The 27,029-nt window shown below is 41.8% G+C and overlaps 3 protein-coding genes across 11 annotated transcripts in view; 1 reads left to right on the top strand and 2 right to left on the bottom strand.

The window, feature by feature from the left end:
* The window catches only part of ENTPD5 (ectonucleoside triphosphate diphosphohydrolase 5), a 29,920-nt gene extending 28,664 nt beyond the window's left edge, over window positions 1-1,256 (bottom strand). For 2 of the 6 annotated variants that reach the window (XM_026090801.1, XM_026090802.1), the window contains exon 1: window positions 712-950. The gene's annotated coding sequence lies outside the window, so the exon portion shown is untranslated. Of the gene's footprint in view, window positions 1-711; window positions 951-1,151 lie in introns of those variants that run through there. The other 4 variants (XM_026090798.1, XM_026090803.1, XM_026090799.1 and 1 more) reach the window with 3 other exon arrangements.
* Window positions 1,257-1,378: 122 nt separating this feature from the next.
* BBOF1 (basal body orientation factor 1) lies at window positions 1,379-13,939 on the top strand. 2 transcript variants are annotated; one of them, XM_026090783.1, is made up of 10 exons: window positions 1,379-1,687; window positions 3,779-3,844; window positions 4,604-4,747; window positions 5,156-5,236; window positions 6,513-6,583; window positions 6,992-7,136; window positions 7,552-8,051; window positions 9,587-9,691; window positions 11,373-11,441; window positions 13,429-13,939. In XM_026090783.1, the coding sequence occupies exons 1-10, from the start codon at window positions 1,394-1,396 to the stop codon at window positions 13,544-13,546; spliced, it is 1,593 nt and encodes a 530-aa protein (XP_025946568.1). In that variant the 5' UTR covers window positions 1,379-1,393; the 3' UTR covers window positions 13,547-13,939. The 2 variants fall into 2 exon arrangements, with proteins under 2 accessions (XP_025946568.1, XP_025946569.1); XM_026090784.1 differs by lacking the exon at window positions 13,429-13,939 and adding an exon at window positions 12,517-12,681.
* Window positions 13,940-14,094: 155 nt separating this feature from the next.
* ALDH6A1 (aldehyde dehydrogenase 6 family member A1) lies at window positions 14,095-27,004 on the bottom strand. 3 transcript variants are annotated; one of them, XM_026090787.1, is made up of 11 exons: window positions 26,864-27,004; window positions 24,320-24,394; window positions 22,738-22,899; window positions 22,062-22,140; window positions 21,198-21,500; window positions 20,084-20,205; window positions 19,648-19,837; window positions 17,922-18,103; window positions 16,277-16,456; window positions 15,973-16,071; window positions 14,095-15,663 (listed from the first exon to the last, which is right to left on the bottom strand). In XM_026090787.1, the coding sequence occupies exons 3-11, from the start codon at window positions 22,849-22,851 to the stop codon at window positions 15,559-15,561; spliced, it is 1,374 nt and encodes a 457-aa protein (XP_025946572.1). In that variant the 5' UTR covers window positions 22,852-22,899; window positions 24,320-24,394; window positions 26,864-27,004; the 3' UTR covers window positions 14,095-15,558. The 3 variants fall into 3 exon arrangements, with proteins under 3 accessions (XP_025946572.1, XP_025946571.1, XP_025946573.1); XM_026090786.1 differs by lacking the exon at window positions 26,864-27,004 and adding an exon at window positions 25,887-26,843; XM_026090788.1 differs by lacking the exon at window positions 26,864-27,004 and adding an exon at window positions 22,985-23,319 and having other exon boundaries at window positions 24,320-24,385.
* Window positions 27,005-27,029: the final 25 nt, after the last annotated feature.

Genomic DNA, 27,029 nt, shown 5'->3' with positions numbered 1-27,029 from the left:
AGCACATCTATGATGTTATCAGATGCATACATAGAAAGTCTTCCCAGATCTTCACCAAGAATGATTCAGGGACTGGAACCTTAACACCCCTTTTTCAAATCTAATTATCATTAGGGCACAGTGGTTGTAGATTTTTAGGTTTTATATGCCTCGACTCTAAAGAATTCTTTCTTTCTCCACTACTAGTAAATAACACATCAAACAGCAACTTTATAAACACTTACAATGAACATCCCTAAAAGATTTTCACACTTTCATTTTTTCTGTCCAAGCAAATGACAAATGTCTCCACGACTTTTCGCTATATTCTACCAGAGACAGCAATAATAATGGAACACAAAATCCTGTACTTTTCAAAGACAGAATCTCTACCTCATTAGTCATAATTAGTACTAGATCAAGATGAAACTGCTGTGAGGAGTTCTTTCAGGTCTATCTTGATGACAATAGCATAAAAGCAGATTACTAAAAGTAAAGGAGAAAGACCTCAGACTCTTTAAAGAATCGCACATTGCGCTTTGACATTTTTACGGTGCTAAACTCACTACGCTCCCCGGGAAGTCTGAAACAGGCACAAACCGAGACGGGATTCAACGAATTACCACTGCATCTTCGAGGTGCTGGCAGTACCGATCCTGCCTCTCCCTCCCCACCCCCCGCTGCTCATCGCACCGGTTCTCTGCCCGTTCCTCCCGGCTGATGAAGTCTCACCCAGTTACACCTTTAGCCCAGAGGGAGCCGATTTTCCGAGCTGACCGCCTGCAGCGCAGTCCGCAACTCCCTGCTTTCCATTTCTAAGCCACATTCATGCTTTCGATACACTCATTTTTTTTGCCCCGCTAACACAGCCGCAGAGCGCTTCACCTCTTTGCGCCCCGGCGGGCAGACCGAGGCGGCGGTACCCGCGCGGCCGCGCCAACGGACGCGCCAACCGCCTTTAGCCGGCGCCGGCCGCGCCGGGGACGGGGCGGGGCGGGGCTCGGGCCGCCCTCGCCGCCGCGAGCGCAGCGCGGGGGGGGACGGAGCGGGTGACTCGAGCAGGGCCGCGCGCGCGCCGCGGGCGGGGCGCTGGGAAGGGCCGCAGTTTCCATGGCAGCGCGGCATTGTTCCCCCCCCCCACTGCGCGCGCCAGCCCGCGCCCGCGCGCTCACCGGTCGCTTGGAGCGCTCGCGGCCCCCCATCTCTCCCGTGCTGCGTGTTACGTTATCGCGTCCGTGTGACGCGCCCGTCGCGCGCGTTGCACGTCGCGGGCCCGGCGCCGTCCGGTTTCCATGGGAACAGGCCGCCGCGCGCTCCTCGCTGCCGCTGCCGCGGGGCATCCCCCGGCGGGCGGTGCGCGAGGAGGGACAGGTGACGCGGCGGCCGGTTACCGCGGCAACGGGGCGGGGTCGCCATGGCGGCGGCGGGGGCCGCGGCGGGCGGGCCCTTGTCGCCGCGCCGTAACGGCTCGTCCTCCCCGCCCACGGCGGCGGCCCGGGTGTCCCGGGCGGAGCGGGCCAAGGCCAGCGCGGCGCTATGGGAGGCGCGGCTGGCCGTGAGCGAGGCGTCCCGGGCCGAGTACCGCGAAGCCGCCCGCCTGCTGGCCAGGAGCACCGCGGAGCTGCTGTGGCGGCAGCAGCACCTGGAGCGGGAGAGCGTGGCCGTGATGGGCTTCCTCAGGAAGCAGGACCAGGAGAAGCCGGAGGAGGTGCGTGCGGGGCTGGCGGGCCTCCCCCAGGGCCCTCGCCCCTCTCACAGCGCCGGGCGCGGCGGCGGCCCCCGGCCCTCCCCAGGGCGCCGCGGCGGTGCGAAGCAGCCGCCGTGAACCGGGCGCTGCGGGGGAGGGCCGCGCTGCGCGCCGAGTGCCTCTGAACAAGGTGCTGGAGCCTGTTTGGTCTTTTCGTTTTTATTGGACTCTTTGCAAAGGGCAAGCTGCAACAACGCAGCTATTCAGAGATCTGCAGACATTATTAATTAGTCAATAAAAGCTTCTTAAGTTCGGGTAAATTTAGGGAAATAAGACTGCACCCAGAATTTCCCAAACATCAAACTGCCTTGATGAGATATAGCTTCCACGTGTACTACCATTTGTAGCAAAACAAGTAATAGCAGGACCTTTCTTCCAGCGTATTTCGGATACCAGGAGTCAAAGACAGATGCACCCAGGGTGGAATAATTTCATTGCAGTCAGTCCTGGGCCTTTCCCAGTGCTAGGTAGCAACTCTGCAGAAAAGGACATGGGATCTAAGTGGGTCAGCGGTGCGCCCTTGTGGCGAAGAAGGCTAACCGTACTCTGGGCTGCAAGAGCAAGGCCAGCAGGTTGAGAGAAGTGATCCTTCTACCCCGAGACTCATTCGGCCACACCTGGAACACTACGGCCATCTTTCCCAGTTCCCAGTATAAGAGAGGTATCAGTAAGCCAAAGCGAATCCAGTGGAGGGTCACCAGAATGGTCAGGGGGCTGGAGCACAGAACATATAAGAAGAGGCTGCAGGGTTTGTTCAGCTTGGAATCTGATTGTTACCTGAAGAGGGTTATAGAGAAGACAGAGCCAAACTCTTCTCAGAGCACAGAGAAAAGATAAGGGGTAACAGTCACAACTTGCAACAAGGGAAATGACAAATGGATAACAGGAAAAGGAATTCACAGTGAGTGATTAAGCACTGGAACAGATTGCTCAGACAGGTGGTGAAATCTCCATTCTCAGAGATTTTTAGAACTTGACTGAGTAATCTTATTTAACTCTGAATTGGGCCCAGTTGTGAGCAGGGGATTGGACTAGATATCCTCCAAATATCCCTTTCAAACAATTTTTTTATGTTATTCAATGATTCATTCCTGAAGCAGAGATAGTCACAACTCTGTAAAATTGTACTCAGTTAACTATATTGTTTTTTTTTTTCTTTTCCCTTGTTGGTATCCATAAGGGCTTCTTTGAATAAGAAAGAATAAGTAAGGCTAAATGAAGCCATATCAACTTAAATTTAATGAGATAGGGAACAGATTTGGGGATTTTTCTGTAAGCAAGATCATTTTCGGTAGTGCATTAACAAGGCTGCTGTGACTGAAATTGAAATTGCCCCAACACAGAATCAGTTTAGGGCTTCTTCACACAGCCGTACACTGTAGTTTCCATTTTATCTTTCCCAGGTTGCTTTGCTTTAATCCTATTCCTACTTTTCTTAATCTAAGTATCAGACAAAACACTCATTTTTCAGTTAGAAAGAGAAACTGAAATGGAATTAAATGATTTTAACCCAGTCCTGTTTATTGAATAAGAAGGTACAAAGCTCTGGATCCCAGGATGCTGGGGAGGTCAAACAGCAGGAGACAATTTTCTTGCTCACATCCCACGGTTTTCTGTCAGCCCATATCCAGTATCAAAGCTCTAACTTGCATCTTTTTTCAGCTTCCTATTTTTCTCTGTCTGTCTGTCCTCCTCTTTTTCTGTTCACATTACTGAACTGCTTCTCTAACACTGTGCACCACTATCCAAAACAATAAGGAAGAAACCCTTCTATCTGCATGAATTTAATTTTTCAGTAGATTTACAGATCTGTTTTTATCTAATACATATTTTTTTTTGTTTAGGCTTGCATTATTTCCTATGCTTAACCCAAATAAAGGCCAGTTCTTTCACTTGCTGGTTTTAAATGTGGTTTAATCAGCCTAAACACTGCAAATGAGGGAACTTTTCCCTATTTCTGGTGTCTTCTTATAATCAAATTTGAAGAGAAGAAAACAGTTAGGAGACTTTTTTCCTCCCACGTTTACTGTTTCTTGATTTCTGTTTTCATAGATTGAGAAACTGAAGCAGCAGCTGATTGATTTGAAACAGCAAGCGCAAGAAGAGAACAAGAAACTGGTGAATGAACTTTTCTCCTTTTCCTCAGAACGATAGGATCCTCTGATCGGGCTGAACAGTAGTTCTGATTTTAGTAAGAGGAACAAGCTAGGGCAGCTAGCCGTTAAAGGTTTTGATGTAAGCATCTTGTGTGGAAAGAACTTGAAAAAACAATGGTGATGCAGGAGTTATCCTATGACTCTGTAGAGTATTATTTCAGATAATAATAGGAAAGTTTTATAGCATCTGAGATAGTATAGGAGCCAGCTGGGTAACAGTAAGGCCAGAAACACAGGAAAAACATGTTCATTTGTGCTGAAGATAACTAATCTGAATTCTATTGCAGTTCTCCTTCATTCATTACTCATGAACTAAAAATTCTTGAACTAAGAAAAATATTATTTACTAATCTGACTTCAGTAAGAAGTACAGAATTTTGTTAATCACCACTTTAAGACAGTATCTCCCCCATTGAGTAGTCTCCACAAGGAACTTTCTCCCGTGCCTCAGATTAGGAAGTGCAGAAAAGGCTATAAATGATGATATGGATGTTGCTTTACACTTACTGCTCATTTCTAGTTTTTTTCTTGGAGGGAAGTTTCTGCTGAGTTTGTAGCATTTTTTCTAATGATGAATTCCTGTAGATTTGTGGTTTGTAAAACTTCGTAATTCAGTATAACTTCAGACATTCAGTTCTGTGTTCTGTGCTTTATGTTACAATATTTGATGATTAGTTTCTCTCATTTTGTTTTCTTCTTATTGATAATTTCTGATTTGCAGGCAGACCAATACACCCAACAAGTAAAAGAACTGGAGGAGAAATTTCAGAAAAAAGTCAGAGAAATTGGCCTAATTCAGTTAGAACTGAAATTAATAAAAGAGTTCCGCAGGAAAAAAGCAGTTATGGAGAAAGAGCTGGAAGATGTAAGTTTGTTATAAGTATGGGTTTGGAATATTTATTTAAAAAGCAACCTTTCTGTCTGCATAGCAGCACAGAAGTTGGGAGTGAAGAAGGAAAACAGACATGGCTAATCTACTGGAGTGTTTTCCTTAAGTACAGTCTACTGAGAGTGAGAAGAAGCATTAGATGGATAAAATGAAAGTTTCATAACTGGAACTCACTTTAAGGACAGGACAAATAACAAGTCAAAACTAACTGTGATTGAAACAGAAGGTGATTCTAGGATTTGTTTGGTTAGTATTGCAAATTACTTTCAATTTTACTTTGTGGTGGTTTCCTTCGCTGTCCTTCTTGACAGTGTAGAAATAGATGCATTGCTGTGAAGATGTGATATTGCCTTCAGTACTAAGGACCAAATTTTTTTATCACAGTTAAAAGAGAGAATGGAGACCTCAAACAGGAGACATCAGGAAGTGGTTGTGAGACTGGAGAAGAGGTTCCTTGAAGAAAAGGTAAAGACTGACAGACAGTTAAAGAATCTGTTATTAAAGCAATATGATTTCTCCCACTGATGTGGGAACAAGAGAGAATTCAGGGAGAAAGATAAGGGGGCACAYGGGAAAAACAGTAYGTGGCAGCCAAAGCACATCACCCTTTTGCAACATGAGTAACGAACTAGCTGGTGAAGGCCAGAYAGTTTGTTCCAGCTGCACGGCGGAGGAGGGAGCGATATGGAGATATCATGGTCCGCCCCTGACCACAAAGGGTTGCATCCCAAAAAATAACTGCTGCTCACAGACTAACTGTTGACCTGTAGTACCCCCAGCCTCATTATCCCTGCTTACCATATTAAAAATCATGCCCTTTGCTGCATAATGATATGTAAATAAGGGGGACATACCCCCAACAACCGCGCAAATGGCAATCTGGCCAATGAAGTATGTCTGCCGCACTTCCACATCCCACCTTCAGCAACTATAAAACAGAGGATAGTTCACTAAAGTTTTTGGAAGGGAAGAAAATTGAACCGCCGACCTGTTCACTGGAGATTGCTGACGAGCGAGCCTCCTTCTCCCCTCCCCCAAACAGGGACGCCTCTTTGGTAAGACTTGCGCCTCCGACAAACGTTGGACGTTACCCGGGAAAATATATTATTATTGAAAGCGCTTATTTGTTAGTTTGAGCTCATAGAAAGAAAATTTGTAGCAGCAAGTGCATTTATCAACGGCAATTCCGAACCTGTTGTATCTGTCGCTTTAATAAAACCTTATTCTTTTTACTTTGCGAAACTGTCTCAGGGAAAGTCCTCAAACAGGGGGGCTCTGGCTAGGCAAAGGTAAATTACAAAGATTCTTTTTACTTTGCAAAACTGACCCAGGGAAAGTCCTCAAACAGGGGGGCTCTGGCAGGCAAATGTAAATTATAAAGATAAGGAAGGGCCTTCTGTCCCTCCCTTTCATGCGACACCCACTGACTACTCTGGCTTATGTAGTTTTGGCTGTTCTTTAATGAGGATTTTATAATATGCCATGTCAATACAAGTACAATGAATGAGTTGGAGGCTAGCTGCAGCTTTCAAAGGAAAGAGGTGGGATGTCAGGATCCCAGAGAGGCCGTGTTCACGTCTATCAGGAGCTTCAGTGCCCTCTGGAGGTCATTTGTTTTTTAGCAAGAAGTTGTGTGAGTTGAAAACTGTCCGTATGATTTTGGAATTTCCACTTTGTTGGGTTTTAGCTTCAACACCATGTGATCTCAGGCAGCATTTAAACAGGCTTTTCTCCCTTTCAGAAAAGACTAGAAAAAGATGCTGAGAAGAAAGTAATAATGATGACAGAGACCGCCCATCGTGAGGCTGTTTTGTAAGAAACACTTGCTTTTCCTGTTCTCTACAAAACCATTTAAACACTGTTTTCTAAGGAACAAGTTGGCCACAGTACTGTGTAGGCTTTGAAGGGCAAAATAGATGATGATCTAGGCTGTTTTAGTCTTTTAAATGTAAGTGCTGTCATCATCCTGACATTTCAGCCATGAGACTCAAACAGGTTCCAGTGGAGAAATGGAGGTAATGTTATCACAGTGGCACCACTGTTATCTCATTGTCCCAGTCCAAATGTAGGACTACAGGCAAAGCTAAAAAAAACTTGGTACAGACCAGTAAGAATTTTACTGCTTAACTCTGAAATTAGGACACTGAAATATTGATTTTAATATAAGCAAACATGGAAGGTTGTGATTACAGCTCTGGGGTCTTGTTCTCCTCTGTCCAGGCAGCTGAACAGCACTGGGAGAGAGGTGTTTAAGGAGAATGTTCGTCTTCATGATGCTTTCACTTGCCACCTGAAAGAGGCAACGGAATTGCAAAAAATCAAGCAGAAGTTAGAGGGGGACAAAACTCTTCTGTTACAGGAGAAGGTTTCTGCTCATATTTTAATTGTGTTTTATTCTCCCCCAGGAACGGGTCTTTGAAGCCCAAGGTCTGGATACAGGTGTAAGTTCACTGAGATTTTAAATCTCCCCAGTCAGAACCCTCCACACTTATTGAATTTAGAGTTATCCAAAGAACTCTTATTTTATCCTAATTATGAGGAAGAAAGAAGGAAAGATTTCCTATGATGGCCCCGTAAGAATAGGTCTCTCTGTAGTGTAGACTACACACAGCTGCCTTTATATGGCTTCTCTTGTAAACAAAATCCTGATCCCAGATCGGTATTTGCTCTCCAGGGTGAAGGTGCCAGCATGTTTGCTAGGTTGTCAATGTTGGGGAAAAAAACTTTCCAGATTTGCTGTGAATAAAATAAAGCCCAAATAACTTCTCCTTATCCTTTAGGAAACCAATGAGGGTTTGGTTCGGGAAAAGATCCTACAGATCAGCCAGCAGAAAGCACAGATTGGAGATCTGCAGCATAAAGTGGAAAAGCTAGAGAAGGCCTTATGTCACATGACCAGAGAATTTGAGACAGAGACTCAGAGAATGCAGCATCAGGCACTGATACAAAATGAGGCAGGCATGGTGGAGGTCAAAAAACTGCAGCAACTACTAGAAATGAAGGATCGTGAGATGAACCAAGTGAAGAAACTAGCCCGGAACATCCTAGATGAGAGGACTGAGGTGGAAAGGTTCTTCCTAGGTGCTCTGGAACACGTGAAGCAGGAGATCATAGCCAGCAGGAGGCACTACAAGGAAAAGGCCCAAACTGCCTATTACAGAAAAATGATGGAAGCATGTGCAGGAAAGGAAGAATTTCCCAAAATCAAAACATTCAAAAGCAACATAAACAGCACAAATAGTGTATACAAAGACCTAGAAGAAGCAGAGAAATGCTACTGGTATTGAAACATCAAAAATTAGGTTCTATCTTCCTAGCAGAAAGGAACTTACCTACACCTGAAAAAAGTTCTGTGTGATAATATTGTCCAGATTAGGAATGCTTGTGGAGGTTGCTGTACTAAAAATAACTTTATGAGGTGTAAAATCCTATCAATTAGTAATGAGTTTGTGAGCACCTATTTTGCACTAGGCTATCACTTTTTGGTTATTATTTCCATGGATGTAATTAAAAATAACAAGCTGGAAAGAGGCCCCTGCCGTGTGCTGTATAATTTGATACAGAATTTCCAGTATGGATGTGTTTCATAATCTGAGATTTCTTTTTAACAGTTATTATTGCATCTCTAGCCTTTTGGTTGTGTAGGTATTGTTCTTCTATTTTAAGAGGAAGGGAATAGCCCACTTGCTCACTCTATTGACCTAGCAACACTGAAGCCTGAAAAATTAGTTAAGATGCTAGCAGCTCTTTACTTTGCTGCTGATCATTTTAACAGAAGCATCCAGTTGATGGCAAATCCAGTCTTTGTTCAGCTGCTCCTCTGTATTTCAGAAACCCCTACTTTGCACTGTCTTCAAAGCCTGTTTCCCTCAAGCTTCACAACAATGTAAAAATTAAGCCTTTATATGAAATAGATACTGATATATCAAAATCAGGCACACACACTATGGCAACAGTTGAGAGAATTAAGTTTTAAAATGAATAAAACAAAATCTCAGTTTTCTAGATGTAAGCCTCTCAGAATATGTATTAGGATGCAGCCTAATTTAAATTGGGACTACACATGCCCCAGTGGCCAGTTTTACAGTTCTCCAACCTGCTGCTAGTAATCCTGTGCCTACAAACCACAGCAGATCCAAGTGCTTAGATTTCAAGCTGTAAAGTTAAGGTCCAGCATAGCTGCAGTCTGTATACATCCCTAGTGAAAGATCAAAAATATCCCACTCTCAAATAAAATATTTGCTTAGTATGTATTGACCACTGAATAACTTAGTGACATGCAATCAATTGGAATGCTGTGCTCATTTCTGGTTACCTTATCTCAGAAATGATACAGCAGAAACACCATGAATTCAAAGCCCAGAGATGAAAGTGATCATAGAGACTTAAGAAGGCTTCTGCTTGGAGGGAAGAGAAGGGGGGAGACTGGAACTGGGAAAGAAAATTGGGTGTAGAAATTGACCTTTTAACATATGAATAGTGGAGAAGCAAGGGAAGGAAAATATACTTGAAAATAATACATATGTAAATACTTAAAGAAAGCAATAGTATTTATAACCAGTACATGTATAATAGAAATCATTGCTTTTGTTTTACTTAATGGTTTATTTACTTAATGGCCATATATTTAGAAGCTGACAGCACTGTGTGCTCAGATTTATTTTTTATTTATGTGCTATGAATAGCTGAACACAACCCAGGAAATCAATGGAACATCAGAGGTAGAATTGAAAACCTTTTTTACACATATAGAATCCATGAGACATTCCTTTGGACTTTACCTCCTAATGCACTGATCTTTTCTATGTTTTTCAGGGAAAAAATCCAGTTTGAAAAAGTTGATATCAGTGAGTTGACATGGGAACAAAAAGAACGAGTTCTGAGATTACTTTTTGCCAAAATGAATGGCACAAATCTATGGTAATACTCAGTTTCTTCAGTAGGTGAATGCAAAGCTTTCCCTGTTAGAGAAACAAGGCTGATAACTCTAGGTCAGGGGCTTCCAAGAAACTCTGAATTGAACATTAGAGCTTCCGATGTGGCTTGGTGAGAGGTATTTTAACCTTTTTAATAGGTGATATATGCTAATTTTGAACATGCACCAGACTATACTGTAAGATCTTTGGGTGCAGTATCAAATAAAAGCAAGTGGAAGAAAACTTCTGATAGTGCTCAGAAAGATAGAGAATTAGCTTTGATTAGTGTAGTGGTATTAATTTTGTTCAGTCATTAACAAATTCCTCTCCATCTTTACCAAATAAATAAACAATATATATGGTGACAATAGTACTCCCCACATATATTTCTTTTTAATCAGAGCACCATAAAGCAATCTGCCCAGTATTGAAAAAATACAAATTTTCATAACTAGGTTATTGAATGTACACTCATCCTATGGCTCATTGCTGTCAGCATAAGAAGCTTATAAACAGGATTTCAGAGATGTCTAAAATATGGCTTACACTGGAAATTCAAAAGTTAAACAGCATTAAATACATTGTAAGCTGTGAACTGAATATATGACAGCATGCATAAGAGGACCTAAATAAGAAATCTAAAATGCTACACTTTTTCATGTAGTTTGGGAGAGCTAATGCTGAAGGTGTTAAATCACCTCCTCTACGTTAAAGGCATTGGTTTAAATTCATAGTTTACAAAAGTTACACTAATAGAAAATTAACAAATTTTGTTGAATTTTTTACAGCAGGAGTAAGATATGTGTAATTAAATGATTAGTCCATCAGTACATGCAGCTTTTATACTTCCAATTTATGCATGGATTTAACTCCTTTTATCACTATTTGCCAATGTACAAGAACACATGTAAAGCTATATAGTATGAAAGCCTGAGAAAAGGAACACAAACACTTCGCTTTAATTTGACTTTAAGTTAAAAACAGTTTTTATTTCTTTTTAAATAAAGTTTTTGATAATTTCAATGATTGCCAATATAAAACATATATTTGATGTGTGCATTTCAAGTAATATTATTCTATTAATATTCTAAGAAAAGACGTTAGGAGTTTTCTGCATGTAATTATCATCTGTTTTTTGGGAAGACAACATTCTATTTATTTGCCAATAATCTGTCCACACACATGCTAACTTAGAGCCTTTCTTCCTTTAAAAGAAGTCAGTTTTATTATATCTGTTAAGGGAATAAATCTGTTGACTGGGAATCAGAAAGGAAATGGACTGATGAACTAACATTTCATTCAGTCTCTGGCAGTGACTGTGATAGTCTTCACAGTTGAAGGGAGGATCATTCCCATGTTTGTATAGCTAGAAATAAGCTAAAGAGCAGAAACTGTTGCACAGCAACATTGACCTGTGCATATCCAATTTCTCTTTAAGCGCTCCTCATTCACTTTTACTTGTAATAATTTAGCAGCAAAGAATAGAGTTCCATAGTGAACTGAATTCAGGTTCAAATCAGTGATGATTTTGGATAGGGTACTGTAATAGCTCAAGTGTCCTAGCATTTCTTGCTTGTTGTTAATTTTAGAAAACAAGGAACAGAGTTTGGTGTGGGACTAGAAACCTGACTGAGTGTAGATCACCTGTAGATGAGGATCACTTTACACTTGTTTCTTCCTCACAGGAAATACAGCAAAGATTTGGCCATCTCAGCTCCAGCTCCCGCTGATACTAGAGAAGAAAATAGAGCTGGGTAAGATGCTAAATTATATCATACTGTCTAACATCTCCTCAGCTTCTGATTATTTATAAACAGATACAATTGTCTCTCTCTCATCCCTTTCACTTTAGAAATACTTTGTTTTTTTCTGAAGATATATAGTGGTGTGTCCACACACAAAGAAATGTATGTAAGAAGAGAGAAAGGAATTTTAGTTTTATTTTGAAATTTCTGATCATTCCAGTCTTTCAGCAGCAGGTATTCAGCTCATATAAAAATTCTGATCTCATGTCCTCCTAAAACTTCCTGTCACCGAAGAGCAGCTTTATTAATTTTGTAGGCTTCTCTTGGGAAAGGCCATGATTGTACAAGGAGACACCTTTTCAGCTAGCAGAGGGGTTTTTGATTAAAAGGCAAAAACTATTAAGATGATTTTGCATTCAATATAGAATCACTTTAAGAGAAAGGACCAAAATGAAGCATTTGTATATGTATATAGTTTTCACACTAATTACACTGCTTCGAGGCAAACAGTATCAACTTACTCTGGAGGAACTAGAAGAGAGGGCATCTGGCATGTTATCATGGAGCATTATATGTCAAACATGAGGCAGTCAAGCACACAAAACTTTTAATGTAATACTGAGATACCAGATAGCCAGATAAAGTTCATAAAGAGGAGCCTGGAAAGATTTATACGGAAAGATGACAGACAGCTCCTTCAGTGAGTCCAACAGTCACTTCCAAAAGTGGGATGGAAGTGACTTGTGGCCTTTTTGCAGATAGAGTGAATCATTTAGGCATGTGACTTGGAGATAGTGTCAGGCATAAAGGACTGCTCACAGCCTACAAAGAAAGAGGAGAAAAAGACAAATAGAAGCAAAAGTGACCATAGGGTCCAATTCTCAAAGGTGGTTACATTACTTTAACTTAAATTATTGGGAATTACCCTATTAAATAGTTCTGAGAATCTAGACTGCAGTGTCTTCTAGGCAAGAAACTATTTTAAATAGGAGACAAAGAGTTGGCAGTAAGATTGCATTCTAACACAGGCTAAAGAAATTTATTACGTGTAATATAGAAAATGTATTCTTCAATTTTTCTATAGTGAATGTTGAAATCAGGAGGAGGATAAACAGGTGGGTGGAAAGCAGTAACAGCAGTGAGATGAGGCAGATGCATCTTATCAACGTGTGCAAGTATCTGAAGGGAGGGTGTCGAGAGGATGGGACCAGACTCTTTTCAGTGGTGCCCAGCGACAGGACGCAAGGCAACAGGCACAAACTGAAACACAGGAAGTTCCATCTGAACATGAGGAAAAACTTTTTCACTGTGAGGGTGACAGAGCACTGGAACAGGTTGCCCAGAGAGGTKGTGGAGTCTCCTTCTCTGGAGATATTCAAAACVCGCCTGGAYGCRATCCTGTRCAATGTGCTCTAGGTGACCCTGCTTGAGCAGGGGGGTTGGACTAGATGATCTCCAGAGGTCCCTTCCAACCTCAGCGATTGTGTGATTCTGTGATTCTGTGATCATGATCAGTCAGCAACTGCAGCTTGATCTAAGAGGCATTTTATTAACTAAAAAAAACACATGTAAGTTTTATATTTCTAATGCAGTTATTTAAAATCATCTGTTTAAAAACTGTCTTTCAAAATGCAGATAATCAGAAAAGATATTTGCGCACACGTGAAAGGATTGTACAAGTATTTAAAGCATTGGTCTGGAAATAGTGCAGGGATATTCCTGCAGTACTTCAGGCATCAGATAAGCTTTGATAATAAAGACTGTTTTTGTTACAGGAAAAGTTGACTTTTAGAACTTCTAAAGGACAGAGTTAGCAGGTTTTAACAGGGCAACAGAAAAGACAGAACAGCTATACTCATTAGGAAGAAAATGAAGGTGATTTGAAAGTGAAACTGTAGACATTATTAAAGATTATTATTTAGCATTCCTTTCCCAGGTGTATGAATGAATGCCAATGTGTTAATGATGATATACTGAGAATATTTTACCTTTGCAGCACAGAAAATATTCCTCCTAGCCTAACATTCATTACACAGCAGGCTGAATTATCAGAGTCATCATCTTCTGCACTAATCCTTCCACATATTCGGATGTTCATACCAAAGACTGAGTAAGGCTGTACATTTTGAATGAACAAGACCAACAGCCACCGCAATTATTCTCTCATTGGCACTTTTCATTTGTGAAGTCATCTTGTGAGCGATGCTGCAATTCTAAATCCTGAGTCTGCTACATTGCTGCTTTGACTACTCATTTGAAATTAGCCTGAAATATGACTTAAGTATTTTCTTCCTTCTTAAACAAAGATTTTATTCTTTCCCAAGGCAGGAGCTAGGATGACCCTGTATACAATCTAGAATTTGGATTACTGGTTAGAACTCTCTATAATATAATTTGATGAAGATATCTTTTCACTTTGTAATAAAGTCATTTATATACAGCATAAGAGTTTTCGTAATCAAGTATGTGTATATAAAAACAGAAATAAAGCATTCCTTGGAATGCTGAATGAGAAGATTGGTACAGTGGTCCTTGAAACACTGTAAAGGAGGCTGGATACATGTGTTACAGGGGTCATGCACCAGCCTCTGCAAAGAGGGTAATAAAGTGAACGTGACACCTATATAATGTTTTACCAAGGAACAGTCATTTGTTGCAGAAATGTATTAGCAAGTTTTTAATTCATAATCAAATTGCAAAGGTGAGAATTTCCCTCTAGGGTAAAACAAAGAAAAAATGAGATACAAACATTAGTGGATCCACAGCAGTTGCACTAATATACAACTGTCAGTAACAAAAAGCATCTTTATCAGAAGGCAGGATACAAAGTGTTCACATTCAGGTTGTTTAATTAGAAAGAGTCATGATTAGAATCATTAGAATAATATTATTTTCCATGTGTGCTTGAATGAGCTTCCTGCAGGTCCCTCATTGCTGCATCACCTTCCAGGTGAAGCAGGAATAAAAATATAGGCTCTCCAGCTCCAAATGCACATATTCTTAAGGGCAGGGTCTACCAAGACTTAACCTTCTCTACTAATGGGACCTGCAGTCCCTAGAGGATGTTACTGTGTATTTGAGCAAATGTAACAGAGAGTCAAACAACCAACACAAGCACTACAGCTATAGTCAGGAAAAATTAACCAAGAGAACAGGCCTGGCTGCTTTCTGATTAAAAAAAAAAATTATTCTTCCTTCCTACTGACCCTTCTATGTCAGAATTTTCCTTCCACCCAGACTTACATGACCCTGTGACATGAAGATACATACACACAGTTGTGTTTCTGCTTCCACAGTGTCATTACATTACAGGACATGTGGGCACATTTCTGTTAGCACAGTAAACAGGCACCCAACAACTCATTTCAGGTATAATGGAATTGACAGCAAACAAGAATACCAATGATGTGCACAACAGAAACTGAAGTTTCCAGGCTGTTAGAGGCAGAGTGAAGGTTACTGTACCAGCCAGGAATCTCTTTCATCCTCAGACAAGCAACCAAGTATTCTTTCTTGAAAAAACCTTAAAAAGCCAGTTCCCAAGTGTTTTGGAAACTGCTAAGCAGATGAAAGTGATATTTTCTGAACTTCAACAGTAGAAACTCCCATACTTGGTATCTTCATTGTATGTAGAAGTCACTTCTATGAGACACTTCTATGAGATATCCAAAGTGTCCCAGAGATTACACTCAAAATGAGTGTTCATTGTTTGACTAACTCAAAATGTAAGATAAAGAGCTAAAGAAAACTGCCACAAAATGTAGCCAGTAGCGAGTCACTAAGGCTAAAGATATTGAAGTGGAAAACAGAGTGATGTTCAAGTTGAGAGGGTCTGGAAAGAAAGGTAAATCTCACTGTCTGCACTTTCAGTTGGATAAGATTGTTTCCTCTGCAAAAGGTTACCGGAAGAAATTTGAGTTCAGCTAGCTGAAAACTACTGACAGCAACAGAAAACCCAGACTTTGTGTTATATGAGTCTGCCCGATTTAACCAGAAACAGAGGCCCTTGAGAAAATGGAGCTTTCTATTCATTCCCAAGGAAATGGTGATAGTCAGGACAAAGCTGGGAAAGTGTTTGCAGCACAGAAGGAGAAGGGCACCAGGGACAACATCTGTAAAGGCTTATTTAGTTCCCCATAGTTGGCATAACCACAGCAGGCTTGGTAACAGTGGCATCTTCCTCTTTCCATTGAGAAATAATAGTTTTCAGCTGTGTGTAGAACTGCACTCCCTGGAGAAAAGAAGAGGCACAAGAATCAGATGTTTGGCCTTATGAATTTTTCAGGTCTACACCAGAGGTGTTTCAAGCAATTTCTGCTACATTTACATAGGATTGAGTTTCCTTTTTGGGAGCCACTCTATCATCCTCCCCCCTTTACCAGTTCCCCAGATTCTGGTCCTGTGAGAAAGCTTGCTACCCAGTTCTCAATCCCTTCTTAAGTCTCCACTTTAGTAAAGAGATTTGATGACTGTCTCCCCATCACCATTTCTAACATGATTTATTGCAATTCAATCTAATAGAGTATTCTGAATTAGTTACCTGTTTGCCATAGAAATTGGTGTCTCCTCTGAAAGAAGCACGAGAGCCGGTGAAAGAGAACATGGGCAGAGGTACTGGGATTGGAACATTTACACCCACCTAAACCAAAGGAAAGTTGCCATGTTAATCACAAGAGAAAGAAGTAGCAGACTGCAGAACAATCTCTGCAACCTACTGCATTTTGTTGCCTTAAATCTGAGGCTGTGTACTGTTGGCTGAATAGTTAGTGATTAGTCACAATAGCTGGATGGCTACCCACTGTAAATGGTGAGCTCTAATGGCAATAATTCTACCTTTAACATACCTGCCCCACATCTACTAAGTGGGAATATTTCCGAGCTGTGGCTCCATTGGTGGTGAAGATTGCAGTTCCATTTCCATAGGGATTATTGTTCACCATCTCAATTGCATCATCCAGATTGTCTGCTTCCATAACCACTAAGACAGGCCCAAAGATTTCTTCCTTGTAGCAAGTCATGTTTGGCTGCCAATACAAATAGCAGATAAATCAGCTTGTATCAACAGCATATAACAAACACACAAGCACACATACCACTCATGCTCAGAATACTCTTAGGATCACCCATCATCCTGCCTTGCCACAGGCCATCCTTCAGTCCTCCTTGCCCTTCCACCATCTCCCACACCCTGCCATCTATCTGTAGTCCACTAAAGAGGGTATCACTTTTAATCTCCAATTTGCTTCTGCTTTTACTGCCTGCCTGCTTTCAGTGATAGGTCTACTCTTTGATCAAGGCAGATTAAGGTCAGGATTAATTCAGCATAGTTTACTTCAGTTCTTTTTGACAAAGTGGCCACAAGCTGCCATTCTTTCAGTCTTGGCAGTTAACTATTTGCATCAGCTCCATTCTCATTTTTCTACCAGTCTCTTCCCCATTTCCCAGCATTTACTGCACCCATCCTGTACTCTGACTACAGTGTACTTCATTCATTTCCCCAATCAGATTTCAGAACATTCCCAGGTGTTTAAAAGACAGTTATAAAGTACAAAAAAGAACTTTGACAAGTTGCAAATTTTATGTGGCTATTATTAACCATGCCATTGTATAACAAACTAAGAATCACAACATTTCAGTGGAATTGTTACTTTTGAATGGGAAACCTCACAACATTTATGATACAGCAAAAGAAATGAAAACATTTTAAGATGTTTAATGAGAACGAGGCAAGAAAATTCTAAGATAGATTAAAAGCTTGAATTATATAATAGCATTAAGTACATAAAATCCTAAGAATATAAGGTACAACAGCAGAACTATCAAGACTGGTCTTCTGTCATGGAATCACTCACCAAAAGGCCTACAATGAATTGACTACTTCAACATTGAAGAAATGATACCAGCTAATTGCATAAAAATAAAAAAAATGAATTTAGATATGAAAAACCACTTGAGATGTGGTTGCACATTATGCATTATGCTGACTCAGTAAAGTTGTGAATATATTCAACAATAAAGAGATTTTGTAGTTTATCCTCTATCATTCTTGCAAAGGCTTCCACAAAATACAACTTTTGGTTCATTAAGTCCTTAAGTTGCAAATTGCAGGAGGGTACAATGGAGGAAGTATGTTTGACTGTTCCTCATACTCTTTAAGCATCTGCACTGGCCATTATTACAGACAGGACACCATACTTGATGGATAGTTGTTTTGACCCAGTACTAACTGTTCATGTTTTTTTAATTGGTTGCATTCCATTAAAGTTAAGATTATTAACCTTATTCAGTGTCTGTTGCACCCCCTGGAGTTTCTTTAATTGCCTCCACAACAGCATTACAATCAGCATTTCACTGCAGCTATGCAAGGGAAAGCTGAGCCCTTTATAGGCTTTTTACCTCATGATTATTGATTATTGACTGGTTTGGCTAACTCATGTTTCCACTGACCCTATGATATATGGCATCGAACACTGCTGTTTGTTATCTTACCTTGACATTGCTGAGGATCGTTGGCCCAACAAAATTGCCATTTTCATAGCCCTTTACTTTGATATTACGTCCATCCAGAAGTAGGCTGGCACCTTCTTTTACTCCTTTCTCGATCAGATGGCAAACCCGTTCCTTAGCTTGGGGACTGATCAGGGGCCCTAGATCTGCACCAGGCTGGTCTCCTGTGAAAAGGCAGAGACAAAGTTTTTAACCCTGACAGCTTCCTCTTCATAGGGAGCAAGGAGGTAACCACATTGCCAGTGAAGTGATGAAAATCCTGATGTTTTTGAGACACACAACCAAGATCTGTGCCATTAACGAACAGAAGTAATAGCCTGCAACTCTCAAAACAAGCAGATAAGATAAGCCGTAAGTGTAAGTTCAAAGAGTTGAGTAATACCATGCTGAAGATCAACTTTGTGGCTCTTCAAAGTTTTGCAAAAGCCTTGCTAAACAAGAGTGGGCAGAAGTAACATCTTCCCTTTTATATTCATAAAATAGCTACTAAGAACAAGTTTAGCTTGCAGCCAAAGGAAGTGAGCTAGTTTAGACTTTAATTTGATTGTTAAACAGTGTCAAGAAGAGATCAAATAGACTATGAATTTCCTGAAATACAAATAAATGGTTTCTGACACTCCAGCCATTGGCATTTTAAATTACACAAGTCCATTAGACAAAGCAGGTCTTTTCTATGTTGTATAAAAAAGAGTTCTTCAAGATCTCCGCATTCTGGAGCTTCTACGCTGGTCTGAGAAACACCATCTTTGCACGTTCTAGGAATTTTTGACCCCAAGATATCTAGACTACACTTGTCCCAATGAGGACATGAGGCAGCTGAATCCTACCTCCCTTGGAATTAGCATTTAGAGTTTTTGATATCTTTTCTCATCTTACATGCCACTACATTCCATTATTTTCCTTATTCCTTCCTTTAAGGGAATTCTTGTCATTTCAAGCTTTGCTAGAATTAGAACAAACTGAATTCTCAATTATTTCCAACCATGCTGGTTGCAGGAGTGACAAAATACCATGTGTTGATTTGCTCCAATATGCAAATGGTTTGTAGTAAAAGAACTAACTACGTCAGCCAGGTGTCATTTCAGACCAAGGAAGTGATCCAGGATTTGGAGATTAAAATGCACCAGGCTAGAAACTGACCTTGAATTGTGCCCATAGCATATGAATGAAGCAAGCAAAACTGAGATAGAAGTTTCTTTTTCCTATTTCTTTTTCTTTTCCTATGTATGTATATTTATAATGTTTGTCTAAAGAGGAAGAATAATTTTAGATCACCAGGAAGCTAAAATCCAAAATCAGATCTTTCTTAAAAGAAATTTTTTCCCCTTTGCAGGACTTTATTAAAAATAAATGAAAGACAGGAAAATTTTTCCTAGAATTAACAACAGTTTAATTTTTCTAAGTATTTTATTGTTCTCATTTTTCCTTTTTATTGCATGCTTACTACAAATTGGAAGGATCTCTAAGTGAAGTTGCTATAAAAATGGTAGGTTTGATTTATGTACAGTAGATAACCCACATACTCCTAACTACACGTCCAGGGCTCTATGGTCCAATCCAGACAATACACTAGCTCCTACTTCTACAGATCAAAGCTATGTAGCCAACAGGTCCAAGAGACGCACTGCCATATGTCAGACACACAGACCTAGAAAGCCAGAGTCATACACAAGCCAGGCACCTGACAAGAAACTATCAAAGTTTGTACCTGCGTTTACGCGTAGATTTTTGGCTCTCTCCACAAGCTCTGGCAGCCATTTCTGTGATTCTCCCACTAAGATTGCTGTAGACAGGGCCATGCAGCGTTGGCCAGCTGCTCCAAAAGCAGCTCCAACCAGCTGGTTCAAGGTGTTCTCTTTATTGGCATCAGGCATCACCACACCATGGTTCTTGGCTCCCTGAAATACAACACATACACAGTTTCCCATTATTAACTACCCTGACCACTTCTTCTCTAGCTCTGTGATAATATCTCCATACAGTAGCTATGACTCTGCTATCAACAGCCTGGCAAGAAGGGAAGCCTCATCACTAAACTATCAGTAGCAAAGTCAGCTTCTGCTGCTGAGAGGAATGGTCTGTTTTAACATGCACATGAAAGAGGCAGTCTCTCTGCAGAAGCACGCTCCATTCAGAGCTATTACCATGTTGGCCTGGACCCTCTTGCCATTCCGGGATCCTCTCTCATAGATGTACTCGCCAGCCTGATTAGATCCCACAAAGCTGATTGCTCTGATATCCGGATGGTCACAGATGAAATTCACAGCTTCAAATAGGAAATAACACATTATGCACAAATGCTTCCCTTTGTTCCCATCCCCACACTACAAAATCTGTACTTCTTTTTATCCTTGTCTAAACTTTTGCCTCTGTGTTTCCCACATTTAAGGTCCCCTACTGCCTGCCCATGCTTTTCCCCACTCTGATTTCTCAGCATCTCTGCCACTCTACTCATATACCTGGCTCTCCACCATCTCTTCACCCTCTGGGCCCTCAGTATCCAAAATCCAGGCACTTTGACCCATCTCTTTGGCAATGAAATCTATGCCCACTTCTGCAAGTAACTAAATAATCTAGACTATCCCCTCTGAATCCCAGCCAGTATCTCCCTCTTCAGCCCTGCCTACTGGCATCCACAGGATTTATGCTTTCAAACCCATTTCCCCTCTCTCCACCTCAGCTCTGTAATAGCCAGTAATCTAGCAGAAGAAAACAATCAAAGTAGGTGCCCAGAGTTAAGTGTCTGAGGTCATATTCCAAGGCTCATGGTGATGTTTTCCAAGGTGCCCAAGTGATGCTGAAGGAAAGTTACTGTCAACTTCTGTATTCTTGTGTTCTGAAGCCACTCGATCATTTTGAAAAATACCACACTAGGTGCTACAATACTGGTATCCACTGCATATTCAGTGAGGCACATGGGTACCTAATTGTTGTTTAGGCTTCCTTAGAAAACCAAGATGATTTATCTACTTATTTCAGTGGGAATTTAGCTAAATAGAATTCAAGCACTTACATGCTGTGGTAACTCTGACCCCCAACCTCCCAAATTCTGGCCACATTATCTCCTGAAAGATTTGATGCAAATTGTATCGAATCTCTCAGTCACCTTCCTTCCCCTCCAACAACAGGCTCGAGTGCCTTTCCAGACCTATCTTACAGCAGTACTAACAGACTGTCCAACTTTAGTACCTTCACTGAATACCCATACACCACAACGCCTACACACTCCAGCCATCTCTCAAGAAGGGCTATTGTTACCTTCGTGCTGTCCATGGATGATATTCAGGGTCCCATCAGGGGCACCAGCATCTTGAAATAGCTTGGCAAGGAACATGAGTGCTCCTGGAACACGCTCAGATGGTTTCATCAAGAAGGTGTTTCCACAAACCATAGCCATGGGGAACATCCAAAGAGGAATCATGGCTGGGAAATTGAATGGTGCAATTCCAGCACACGCTCCCAGAGGCAGACGGTAGGTGTGAGTATCCATGTCTTTAGTGATGGAGGGCATGGTCTCTCCCAGAATGAGGGATGTCACACTGCAGGCATGTTCAACCACCTCTGCAGCAGAAAGGGCAACATGCCACTGGGTGATCTGTTAACATTCAGGCCCCAAACTCCCTTCTCACCACTGCCTTCACCCAAATCTTTCTTCCAGACTCTTTCTCCCACAACTTAAAGTCATTGTGCTCCAGAAGATCCCTTTGCTCTGCCAAGCATTGTGAGCTGGTTGTGAATGGTTTCTCTCCTGAGTGTGTTATACGTTTGTGTGATAGGAGCACAGACACAACAGCCCCAGTAAAAGTGGTATAGATGTAGTATTGCCATACCATCTGGGACTCAGTTTCAGATATCTGAGCACAAGTGAGAAGTTCTTATTGCTTTAGAGCCAGTTGTAGTTATTGATAGGAAAAAAAAAGGGATTAACAACTTGGAAGTAGTTTAAAAAAAAAATTGATCTAATGGAGCTTTTCAAGTTAGAGCTCCAATTGCTTTTCCTTCATAAGGAAACTAGGAAGGGAGCTACATGCATGGACTCCTAGAGCAGCTGTTGCTCAGGAGACTTCCTCCCTTCCTATGGGTTCTGAAACCCTTTTTTAACAGGAGGGGCCAGCAGCTTACGGAGGCCTCGGAACACGTCTCCCTCAGCATCAGCCAGGGTCTTCCCTTGCTCAAAGGTGATGAGTTTTGAAATTTCTTTCTGAAAATGAAAACCACAAAGTTCATGAATGTTAGAAAAGTGCCTGCCCATGAGGTACAATGGAGGCATAGGACATGTTGTTTAACAGAGAGTTGAACGTCACAGTGAACAGACTGAATAGAGCCCAGAAAAGATGACACCGGTTGATTTGCTCCTTGTACACAAGAAGCTAATAAGCCACACAGGTGACACTGTAAAAGGAAAACTGTGGGGCTGGCTTATATTCCACAGCTATCATGTGTCACACCAAAAACACACAGAAAAAGCAATCCAGGGTATCAAAAGACATAGTAACATACTTCTCCACCTTGTCTTTTTCAACTGGCACATTCTCTATCAAGGTTCAAAGTTCCTCCCACGGACTTTTGATAAAGGAACTAATGCAGAAGAATACTCCCCAAAAAGATGTCTCTCTGATCTCATTTGCCTGGAGACTGCTTTTCTACACCTCTCAACTACAGTGCCTCAGTCAGCTCCTCAATCATGGCAATGCTGCCCCACCAAGAGCTCAGAAACCATAACAGTTTGAATCAACTTCCTAGAATCAACTGCCATGCACTCAGCAACAGCCATCGCACTCAGCTATAGGTGCCTCACCAGATTGTCTTTGATGAGTTGTTGGTAACGCAGGAAGATTTGCTGGCGACTCAGAACAGATGTTTCTGACCAGGTCCAAAAAGCCTTTTTGCATGAAGCCACAGCTGCCTCCATCTCACTGGCTGTGGCCTTTGGTACACGACCAACCACTTCATTTGTGGCCTGAAGGAAAAAACAAACTGCATCAAAACTCGACTTTCTCCAACTATCGCTCTCAACCATTCAACTGTCCTTTCACACCACACACCTGATATCCTTATTCTAAAAGGAGCTGTAGTTCCAAAGGGAGAGCACAAAAGAGACTCCTCTTGGTGCACATGAAAGGCATAGGCTACAAATGGAGTTCTGTGTATTCAGTAGTTCTGAAACTCTGCACTCTACACATCTCAAATTAGGCACCCAGAAAGCTGAAAATTTAGAGGTGATTTCCAAATGCTTGAGTTGAAGTGACTTGTCTGATATAACACATCTTTCAGCTTCTAGAGCGGATAAGGCAAAGGTTTCTGCGGACTTTGTCCTTTTCCCTCTCCATTGTCTTGGCTCATCCGCTGTCCCTCCTGTGCATTAAATGAGGCAAGGGTCCTTTGAAAAAAGTAGCACATGATTGTGCAATTTGAATTCATGTTACAGTTCACCTAGATCACTAGGCAGAAGTAAGATTCTATGATCAACTTTAGCTCTACAATATTTTAACTTTTAAATCCTGTCTTTACCAGTTTAACTCCTTCCAGTGCACTCTTAAAAATTAAGTCTGCTTTGACATGACAAAAACATCAGGTACATCACTAAGAGAGAAACTATGAAGGACAAGAGGAAAAAAATGAAACAAGAACACTGGCTGCTCCACAGAGACCAAATGAGCTTCATGAAAATTGCTTGCTTGCTCTGATTACTTCCACAAAGCATATCAAAATAAGGCTTTATAGAGAGAAGTTTTAGAAACTGCTGTCCAAATGCTTACTGCAAGGGTCACACCCTTGAACACAGTCTCATTTCCATTTGTCTTTGGTGGAGGACTGAGATGACTGCAAGTGCTACTAATCTAAGTTTTGCATTGCATAGCATCAAGCAGCTAAATTCACTGTGAACGTTTTGGCTCACAGATGGAAGCTCTCTCAAAGGAGAGAAGAGGAGCTTCAGCTGTCATGATTTTCCCCTTGGTCTGAGAGTGAAATCAATCTCTCTCAGGACTTTTACATTCAGCTGACATCAAATCACATGAGGTTGTGTATATACAGAGTGAAGGAAAACCTTCCGAAATTTGCAATACTGTTCTCAGAGCCTTTCCATGAGCAAAAAAAAAAAAAAAAGTAAGCAGTGTTTAAGCTTCCTCTTTGGATATTTGGATAAAACCTCCTTGAGGTTTGAGAGAAAGGAGGTCATCACTTTCCTAAGACCAACGTTTCATATGAAGATGCAATTGAGAAGCAATTACACAGTGCTAAATCTGTCTTAATCTCCAAGTCTAAACCTTTCTCAAGAAATAATATGTACTTTCCCCTTTCACCAAATGATTCAACAGAGGCACAGACCCTTGCTGCACAGTGACTGCTGATACATACGCAGAGGCCATTTCACTTACTGGGTTGTGGATATCGATCCATTCAGTAGTTTTGGACTCAACAAACTTCCCATCAATGAACAGTTTGGTTGTTGGCTGTGGAAGACAAAACATTGGACAGTGAGTGGTCTTTGTCTCAAGGTGCTTAAATACTAACATGCCATATTACAGGCAGGCCTTCACTGTTCACTGCTATGCTGCCCGTTAGAGGGTCTAGTCCCAATACTTTACAGCTATGCCCAGCTAACTGTTCAGGCTGAAATTTTTTATGCTGCCCACCCTCCCCCGCCACCACACTTTTAACCAAATTGGCCACAATTCTTTCTAAAAACAGTTCAAGAAAAAATACATTGTTATGCTGATATTCAGAAGTATTTCAATCTACTTGACCACCCAAAGTTTACTCAATTAGAAGACTGAAAAACTGTAATTTGTAAACACTCAGAAAAAATGGTGAATAATTCCACCTTGTGAGAATTCCATGTACCCTGTGCAGACTGTATTACACACTTCATTCCCACCAAGCCCCTAACTAAGTTCACCTCCCTGTTCACAGCTGCAGGCATAAAGCTGGATGATCATTTGGCCTTGGAACTAAGAGCAAGGAACCTACATCTGCCAAGTTCACAGTGATTGTCCTGGCAGGCAGCATGGGGGACAGAACTCTGCAATTCAGGTGCAGAGGAGAGAAAAGCAAAGTTTGGAATAAGGGTTCAGCTAAATTCAGGGCAGGAGGAAAAGCAGGGATAGAAGCTGTAATTAGCACTGGATAGGCAACAAGACTGTAGCAAGCAGGAAACCAGACTGGGACTGCATAAATGAAGAGACTGGAAACTAACAGTACAGAGCTGATACTGGGAGGTAAGGAGAGAACCAGGAGAAAGTGGGAACCAGTTAATCATGGAGAGAACAGCAAGGAAGGTTAAAGAGCTGCAGGGAGACAAGGCCTAGAAAACAGTGGTGTGGGGAGAATGGATAAGATAAGGGGAAATGGACCTGCAGTATGAAGAGTACAAATGGGACATATCTGATAAAAAAACTAGAATATAAAAAAAATACCAGGGAGCTGTGTGAAGGAAAGAAATTAGGTCATGGAATTATGAGAGAGAGATGAGGTTTAGGATGCAATCCAAGGCATAATGAAGGGACAGAGATGAGTGGAAGAATCAGGAAAAGAAATGGGGTTGGCTAGACAAGCAATGAGAGTGAAAATTAGATGGGAGTAGGAAAAAAAGTGAAAAAAGTGGAAAACAATGAGAGTTGGGACAGGTTGAGAAACTAGGACTAAAATGAGATGCGTAAAGTAAGACTGGTAATGGATAAGCAAAACCTATTGATTTGGGAGGTAACACAGGAGGGTGTCCAAAATTAAACATTGCAGGCGATTGTGTAGCTGATATTACACCTGGGGAAGAGAGGCAACATAGTCAGTGCCTATGAAATCATATTCCTCTCTAGAACCTGAAACTAAGTGCAAGAACCCTTCCAGTTCCTTTGCTGTCAGCAAAGGTCTCCCAGCACTGCTCTAAATAAAGAATGACAAACTCCTAGTGCTATCAGTTACTCCATTAGCCCAAGTAGCACATACCTGCAGTGGACGTACAGGCTCCAAAGCTATACTGCCCATGCGGGCTCCAGTACAATGGAACTTATGTTTTTTCAAATTGCTTAAAAAAGATATCTAGGGAATTCTACATGCAAAGAAAAATTACACTACACAATTTAGGAAATGCTGGAATTAAGATTGACTGCACTTGTTGCATAAGATTTCCCCCTCTTTTTCTGTAGAGAATGAGCCTGTTCTGGGAACAAGGACTGTAGAAAAGTGGACTATTTGGACAATCAGGATTTATCAGTTCAGAACTTGGAAAGTGTAGTCATGGATACCAGAAGAAAAAAGATACTATAATAGCTAAAGCAGTTAAATACTGCCCTAAGAAAATCAGATTCTGTCTCTGCCATAGATAGACTATGGAAGCCAGTCATACAGCTTAAAGTAACCTTTTTTCACACATGATCATTAATCACATAGTTTGTATTTTTTGCTGCTCTTACTGAAGAAATATTAGACATGGTAAAGGAAGTCTAAAAATCAGAAAAAATGGCTACTTAATAAACTGTGTGCTATTTAACAAACATGGAGAAAACAAAACATCTAGTAGCGGTCAACTGAACTAGCATATTGCCCTCAGGTACATGCGCAGGAGTCTCTAGAAAAAGTAACCGCATTAGTGGCTACAGCACAGCTCAGGGAGGGAGCGATCAATCAAAGCTGGTACTTCTTAACGCCGGAGTCAAACAAATCTGACGTTCAGCTAGTGTTTTTCTTTCCTTCCCTCCTATTGACCAACGGGGCCCTCCGTGCCCTGCTCCCGCGAGTCCCCAGTGTTTGTTCCGGACGCGCCAGGCAGCAGCCCCGGGGAGGCCAACCGACAGGAACGGCCTCGAAAGAGCGGACTGGAAGAAAGTCTCTGGTGGCGCCGGGGGAAAGGCCGGAGAGGCGCCCCGGGGCTGAGGCCGCGGCGGGCTCCCCCGCAGCCCCTCGGCCCGCGGGGGCGGACTCACCACCGAGGAGGACGAGGAGGCGGCGGCTGAGGCGATCCAAGGGGCACCAGCTTTCCGCGGCAGCTGGACGGGAGGGAAACGCACACAGCCCGGTTACGGCGGGGCTCCCGACCGCAGGCCGTCGCCCCGGCCCGGCCCCTCCGGCCCAGCGGCGCCGCCACCGCGC

Source organism: Apteryx rowi, unplaced genomic scaffold (genome assembly GCF_003343035.1).
Source record: "Apteryx rowi isolate R43461 unplaced genomic scaffold, aptRow1 scaffold_88, whole genome shotgun sequence".
NCBI classification, from domain to species: domain Eukaryota; kingdom Metazoa; phylum Chordata; class Aves; order Apterygiformes; family Apterygidae; genus Apteryx; species Apteryx rowi.
This window is presented reverse-complemented; position numbering and strand designations above follow the sequence as displayed.

What these genes read in the sequence shown, in the direction of transcription:
- BBOF1 (XM_026090783.1), top strand. Translation starts at nt 1,394, where the DNA reads ATGGCGGCGGCGGGGGCCGCGGCGGGCGGGCCCTTGTCGCCGCGCCGT. An exon ending in ACCAGGAGAAGCCGGAGGAG is followed by an intron (nt 1,688 to 3,778) that starts GTGCGTGCGGGG and finishes CTGTTTTCATAG; the next exon opens with ATTGAGAAACTGAAGCAGCA. An exon ending in AGAGGTTCCTTGAAGAAAAG is followed by an intron (nt 5,237 to 6,512) that starts GTAAAGACTGAC and finishes TCTCCCTTTCAG; the next exon opens with AAAAGACTAGAAAAAGATGC.
- ALDH6A1 (XM_026090786.1), bottom strand. Translation starts at nt 25,925, where the DNA reads ATGGGCAGTATAGCTTTGGAGCCTGTACGTCCACTGCAG. An exon ending in GGATCGATATCCACAACCCA is followed by an intron (nt 22,900 to 24,319) that starts GTAAGTGAAATG and finishes TTTTTCCTTCAG; the next exon opens with GCCACAAATGAAGTGGTTGG. An exon ending in ACTTAGTAGATGTGGGGCAG is followed by an intron (nt 16,072 to 16,276) that starts GTATGTTAAAGG and finishes CCTTTGGTTTAG; the next exon opens with GTGGGTGTAAATGTTCCAAT.